We start from the raw sequence: 7579 nt of genomic DNA, 5'->3' as shown, positions 1-7579 counted from the left end.
GGTATTTACCTCTGTGTTTCTCCATTATATGCTTAGTGTGCTCTTTGAGGAGTTTACTATTTTAGATATTATTCATGGCCTAAAACAGGACCTAAGATATAATAGCTATTAATAAATAATTATTCAATGCATTACTTCCACTTAATGTAGTTGCAGAATTATCTAACACTCCTCTGCCTCAGTACCTCTCCCTCTTCTCCCCAAACAGTTATAACACAATTTTTGATTCTCAGTAGTTAACACCTGCAAGACTAGAAATATGGTGATGCAGACTTCATTATCATACTTAATTCTTCAGTGAATCATCACTGCAGAGCCAAATATTGTACTTTTGATTGTTTCCTTGTTTGCACTACTTGTAAGTTTCCTGGAATTGTAATAATTGGCTAGTAATAAATATCACTCTTTTATAGCTTCACATGCTCCATAGTATCTAAGTACCCAGTAATATTATTTTCCAAGTGTTGAAACATTGAGACAATCTCCAAATTTCATTTCTTTGTGGAAGGCCTCCATGCTCTGTCCTTTCTGGACTCACTCTCCTAGAGCTCCCTTTGCTGCTCCCCTGTGCTGTTGGATCCCCTCTATCCTAGGTCCCAGTCTTGACATTGAGATGCCACCTCATTTCTGCTCTTTATACTTTATATATAATTCTCTCTCTCTGTCTCTCCCCCACTCTCTCTCTCCCCCTGCCCGATCTCTCTCTCTGACTAGATATTTCTTGTCATTTTTTTAATATATTTTCAAAGACTGATTTCTATTTCACTGATTTCTTTCTACTGTTTTTTTGTTTCCTATTTCATTGATTTCTGTGATTATATGTGTATATTTTCTTAATTCTGATGTTTTTTGTAGTTCAATAGGGTGAAACCCAAATTAATTATTTTAGAATTTCCTTCTCTTTTAAAATGGCATTTAATGACAAGTTTCCCTCTTAGAGTTATTTTAACAGCATTCCAAAAATTTGATTGATGTATCTTCATGTTCATTCAGTTCAAAATGTTATTTTCTAACTTAATTTGTAACTTTTTGGACTGAATGAACATGAAGATATTTTACAAGTAAGCTGTTTAATTTTCAAATAGTTGATGATTTTCTAGATATCTCTCTATAAATTATTTATAGTTTGTTTTGTTAAGAGTACATACCACATGTGATTTCCATTTTTTAAAGGTGTAGTTCTTTGTTTTATTGCCCAGAATAGGTTTTATCTTGAAGACTGCTCCATGGGTACCTGAAAGATTGCGTATTCTGCTGCTTCTGCATGGAGTGTTCCAAAAATGCCAATTTGTGGGCATTTTCTATGTCATTACTAATTTTTCTACTAGTTCTGTCAATTAATAACAATAAAGAGTATTGCAATCTTGAACTTGTATATTGGACTTGCATATTGTGGATTTGTATATTGTCTTTTCACTTCTGTCAGTTTTGGTTCATGTGTTTTGAAACCCTGTTAATAGGTGAACTTGTTTAGGAATCTTATGTCACCTTAATGAACTTACTTCCTTATTGTCCTGAAATGTTCCTTCTTATTTCTAGTAATATTCCTTACGTTGAGATCTACTTTGCTTAATGTTAATATAGTTACTTCACCTTTCTTTCATTGATATTTGCTCAGTATATTTTTTCAATACTTATAGTTTTAGCCATTGATGTCTTTAAATTTAAAATGGATTTCTTGGGAAAGCATATAGTTGGGTAATCCCTTTTATCTAATGTGACTATCTCTGCATTTTCATTAGAATATTTAAACTATTTGCATTTAAATCAGTCATCAATATGGTTGAGTTTAAATCTACCATCTTGCAGCTGTCCTTTATTCCACTTTCTTTTTCTTTGCCTACTTCTGGACTGACTGCTTTGATGGTTATATTTTATCTCCACTATTAGCTCATTAGCTATAGTTTTTTAATTATTTAATTGTTGTTCTACATTTTATAATATGCATTCTTCCTGGATTTGTCCACCTGGAGTGTGGCATGGAAAATTCCTACAGGTGGGTGAACTGGTGCAATCATAGGGCTTCCAATATATTTTTCCCTGCTCTCAGGAATCAGTTTGGTGCTGCCTGTAAATGTCTGGAAATGGTTGTTTCATATGCCTTGTCTGGTTTTCTGTTTGTTTATGGTGTAAATACAACTAGTATGAGTTCACTCTTCATGGGTGGAAGTACCAGCACACTCACTAACTTTACTCTAAATATGTTGTGAAATCTTCAGATTAAAAAAAAGTCTTTTTTCACTCACGTGGAACTTTTCTTTGCTCGTCCATAAATTGGAATAATAAAAGCTAAGGACTGGAGTGGTTTTAAGGTCCTTTCATCCGATGACCAATTGAGTTTAGAATATGGGAAACTTTAGCCAGGGTCAAGAAGGTGATCTTCCTGGGGCTTACATATACAACTTGACAATTTCTCAACAGAATCAACCAAATTACAACTAGAAGGCAATTTATCAGCAGAAAAATACACTCTGCTCTTATATGTTATATTTCCTTCAGTTTTTCCTCATTGGAAAGAAAAATGACAGGAAGAAAAATCATCGCAAGAAGATATGCCCAGTGACAGGAGTTGCTTCTCAAGACTAACTTTAAATTGCCATTTAGACATAGATAGACCAAGGTTCCTTTCAGGGAGTCTCTTGAACATCTATATATAATTACCATCAGCTAAAAATCTTCTCTGCATTGATAATATGTTGATTCTTAAAACAGACAAACAATAACTAGTAGTTTGGAAGTCAACAACATAGAAATAGAAAAATGGTGAAGCAACCAGAGAGACCATGATCATTCTAGAGGATATACTTGGTGTGAGGAGAGAAAGTGGCCAAGGATCCACTGGCCACTGAAGACACCAGGATTTAAGGATACTGGAGAAGGGCACAAAGGAAAATGTCCACATCCCACTCAAATCATTTTTCTCCTGATCTATAAGTTGTATTCTATTTCTACTTCCACCTACTCCTAATCCTGATCAAAGCTAAACTTTTCCTGAGTCCTTTCAACACAGTGAAGAACAATCAATCTCAAACTCTTCCTCAGGAGCTTATTTTACTCAGGATAAACTGTATTCCATGCCAAAATTTCAAGCTACAAAACAAAATCATTCTGGTTCCAGTAAACACAAAACTTAAAAAAATTTTTTACAACCTTTAGCTGAACTGTGCCACCTGCCCAGAAACATGGAACTCAATGCCCAGAGAATGCCAGTACATCAGAATTACTATAAGTAGAACCCTGATATCATTATTTTTTAAATCTCATCAGGTGATTTTCATGTGTAATCAGAACTAAGAATAACTATCCTTGGGCCTCAGATTCAAGGAAAAATTTGGACAAATTCCAGATACCTAATAAAAAGTTATATTTGTATAGCAACTGAATATTTGTAAAATATTTCCAGGTATATTATTCCATTTTATTTTTTTACAAATTTATTTATGCATTTATTTATTTATTTATTGGCTGTGTTGGGTCTTCATCGCTGCACGTGCTCTCTGCTATAGTTGCAGGGAGCGGGGACTACTCTTTGTTGTGTGGTGCACAGGCTCCTCATTGCCGTGGCTTCTCTTGTTGCAGAGCACAAGCTCTAGGGGCATGAACTTCATTAGTTGTGGCACATGGGCTCAATAGTTGTGGCTCATGGGCTCTAAAAGCACAGGCTCAATAGTTGTGGCGCACAGGCTTAGTTGCTCCGCAGCATGTGGGATCTTCCTGGAGCACGGATCGAACCCATGTCCCCTACATTGGCAGGCGGATTCTTAACCACTGCACCACCTAGGAAGCTCCCCGTTATATTTTTGAACTTATAAATTAATATTGTGCTGCATTTAATTCTCCAGTGTGGAAACTGATTTGTCACTCAGTAATTGGAAAGGCTCTAACTACCAGCCTACACTACCTGGATTTGAGATAAGGTGACCACATGTTTTCATTTTATGGGTAATATTTTGAGATTGCATAGATGACAAGGAACTTTCTGGAGAAAATTTCAACTCCAAACCCATAAATAAAACACACTTGTCATTACCTCCAGGGTACTTGAGAAACGAGGGTGGTGAAAGCTCCAGGCAGGGGTCTTTTTTCCCCACCTTCATATTCTTCAAGCCCTGCCAAAATCATCTAAATCCTAGAAAATATTGAATGAAGTAAAGAGACAAAGAATTATGAAAAAGTGAGTTCAAGGTCAGAGACAGAGGCTGATACTTAGCCTCGCCAAATAGGCTCTTTCACAGTTTTTCCTCAGTATCTGCAGGGGCTGCTGCACCAATGCTCAACATCCTTATATAAAATGACATAGTACAACGAAGACAGTCAGCCCTCTGTGTCCTCCATCTTGAGTTGATTGAATCCTGTGCTGTGACTCCCACTGATACCAAGGACTGACTGTATACATCCTTTCATAGGCTCTTCTTTCTTATTTTCAGCAGGGCTTCCAAACAGAGGAGAATGGCTGGAGAAAATCACTCTACAGTGACAGAGTTCATTCTTGGAGGTTTAACAAATTGGCCAGAGCTTCAGCTCCCTCTCTTCCTCCTCTTCCTTGGGATCTACTCGGTCACTGTGATAGGGAACCTGGGTGTGATAACACTGATTTGTCTGAACACTCAGCTTCACACCCCCATGTACTACTTCCTCAGCAACCTGTCACTACTGGATCTCTGCTACTCCTCTGTCATTACCCCTAAGATGCTGGTGAACTTTGTGTCAGAGAAGAACATCATCTCCTATGCAGAGTGCATGTCCCAGCTCTACTTCTTCCTGGTGTTTGTCGTTGCTGAGTGTTACATGCTGACAGTGATGGCCTATGACCGCTATGTGGCCATCTGTAATCCTTTGCTTTACAACATCATCATGTCTCATCGAGTCTGCTCCCTGCTGGTGGCTGGGGTCTATGCCATGGGACTCATTGGCTCAACTACAGAGACTGCCCTCATGCTGAAACTTTCCTATTGTGACACCCTCATCAGTTATTACTTCTGTGACGTAGTCTCACTCATGAAGCTCTCCTGCTCTAGCACCTATCATATTGAGATAACAACTTTCTTTTTGGCTGGATTTAACATCATATTCACCAGCTTAACAATCTTTATTTCGTATGCCTTCATCTTCTCCAGCATCCTCCGTATCCACTCCACAGAGGGTAGGTCCAAAGCCTTCAGCACCTGCAGCTCCCATCTTGCAGCTGTGGGATTATTTTATGGATCTACCACATTCTTGTACTTGAAACCCTCCACGGCCAGTTCCCTGACCCAGGAGAATGTGGTCTCCTTGTTCTACACCACAGTGATTCCCATGTTGAACCCCCTCATCTACAGCTTGAGAAACAAAGAGGTAAATGCTGCCATGTGGAAAATTCTGAGGAGAAAACTCTTTGGGTGCAAATGTCACCATTCTTTCTCATGTTGACAATTGGGAGAGAAATACAGGGGTAAAGCCCTCTAAAAATTTACACACACGTGAGGAGAGAACAACCACTTCTCAGCATGACATGTTGAATATATTTACTCATTTTTTTCTTCTTCTCTTTTTCCCTTTCACGTCTCTCATGCCATGAATCTTGCTTGTTTGAAGTTCTTGTTTTATTTTCCTTTTGGGATCAGCTGTTTGTTTATATAATTTATCCTTTGCCCTATGGTAAACATGTATATTGATTATAATATATATGTAGAACTTGCAGCAATGCGTTTAAGGGAACTGTCCATTGATTTATCCTTTTCTATAAAGCGATATTACCCATACTAATAAAAGTTTACACTTGAGAGTACACCGACAAATAGAGATGAATTCAAAAGTCACAAGAAATAGCAAAAAGTCTCTTTCTCAGCCAGATTTATCCCTTTTCCCTCTATTTTATTGTTCTGTTACTATATTATTCCTGCCAAGATTATTTAAATGGTCTCCTCACCCAGCTATTGCCATCACCATCATCATCACCACATCTCACGTTTTCAGATGTTAGGCACTTTTTTAAGAGTTTTACAAAATTATCTCATTTCTTTTATGAGGAAACTTTGGCATAGAGAGGTTAAATAACTTTCTTATATTACATAGCTGGTAAACAATTAACACTGAGAATCACACCAAGAGCTCATCATCCCCTCTCTTGGCCAGCAGTCTCTCTGTGCATCCTATTGATCTGAACATAATTATAACCTTCCAATTTCAAATGTTTCCTGAAAATAACTTCCCTTTCTTCCACTATCTTCCCACCGCTCCCTGACAGCCAAGGAATATTAGACAATCCTGTAATCTTTTCTCACCCCTAAATTAACTGACATTCTGCAACACCTATCAGTCTGACTCAGTAAATCCAGTTGGCATGGGATAAAATGAATTCCACTATTTGATTGTAACAATATGTTAAAGAATTATGTACCTCACACTGCAAAGATTTGTGGGCATTCTTTTCATTGTCATTCATAAGTATTTTAGAATCATATTGAACTAATTATCAGTCTTTTGTCATTTTTAATTATTTTAGGTACGCTACTTCATCACTCAGGCATAGAAAAATGAATAATCCTAAATTTCTCAAGCAGAAAGGGATTTAATAGAGGAAACTAAGTGTTCACAGTATTTTCGTTCCTATTTTTAAAATTTTTTTTTTTTAAATAGTCTTAGGTGCACAGGAAAACTGAGCTGATGGTACCAAGGTTTCCCGTATATTCTCTACCACACGTGCACTCCACAAAACTGGTATGCTTGTTACAATTCATGAACCTGCATGAAAGTGGTATGCTTGTTACAATTCATTAACCTGCACTGACACATCATTATCACCCAAAGCCCATAGTTTACATGTTCGGGTTGGTGTTGTCATTTTGTGGGTTTGGAAAAATGTATCCATTATATATATGACCATTGTAGTATCATAGAGCATAATTTCATTGTCCTAAAACTGCTCTGTGTTCTACCTACCCATTCCTTTCTCCCCCGGAACCCTAGCAACCATTGATATCCCTACTGATCCATAGTTTTGCCTCTTCCAGATTGTCATAGAGTTGGATTCTTTCAATTACTAATATGCATTTAAATTTTCTCTATGTCCTTTCATGCATTGATAGGCCTTTTCGTTTTAGCACTGAATAATATTCCACTGTCTAGATATATCAGCTTATTTATCCATTTACCAACTGAAGGCCATCTTGGTTGCTTCCAAGTTTGGAGCAGTTATGAATACAGTTGCTATAAACATCTGTGTGCAGGTTTTGTGTGGACATAGATTTCAACTCCTTTGGGTAAATACCAAAGACCACAATTGCTGGATTGTATGGTAAGAGTATGTTTAGCTTTGTAAGAAACTGCCAAAGTATCTCCCAAAGTGGCTGTACCATTTTCCATCCTCAACAGCAGTGAATAAGTGTTACTGTTAGTCTGCATCCTCACCAACACATGGTGTTATCAGTGTTCTTGATTTTGGGCATTCTAATAGGTGTGCAGTGATGTCTCATTATTGTTTTAATTTGCATTTCCCTGACGACAGGTAATATGTGGCATCTTTTCATATGCTGAATTGCCATTTGCACATTTTCTCTGATGATGTGTCTGCTATGGTCAGAGAGATCAGTGGTTGGCA

The 7579-nt window shown here is 37.4% G+C and overlaps 1 protein-coding gene across 1 annotated transcript; it reads left to right on the top strand.

The window, feature by feature from the left end:
* Nucleotides 1-4446: 4446 nt before the first annotated feature.
* LOC130860922 (olfactory receptor 151-like) lies at nt 4447-5409 on the top strand. The gene has a single exon (XM_057749457.1). It carries the CDS (start codon nt 4450-4452, stop codon nt 5407-5409), a length of 960 nt encoding a protein of 319 aa, XP_057605440.1. The 5' UTR covers nt 4447-4449.
* The last annotated feature ends 2170 nt before the right edge of the window (nt 5410-7579 follow it).

The sequence above is a fragment of the Hippopotamus amphibius genome, chromosome 9, assembly GCF_030028045.1.
Source record: "Hippopotamus amphibius kiboko isolate mHipAmp2 chromosome 9, mHipAmp2.hap2, whole genome shotgun sequence".
NCBI lineage: Eukaryota > Metazoa > Chordata > Mammalia > Artiodactyla > Hippopotamidae > Hippopotamus > Hippopotamus amphibius.
This window is presented reverse-complemented; position numbering and strand designations above follow the sequence as displayed.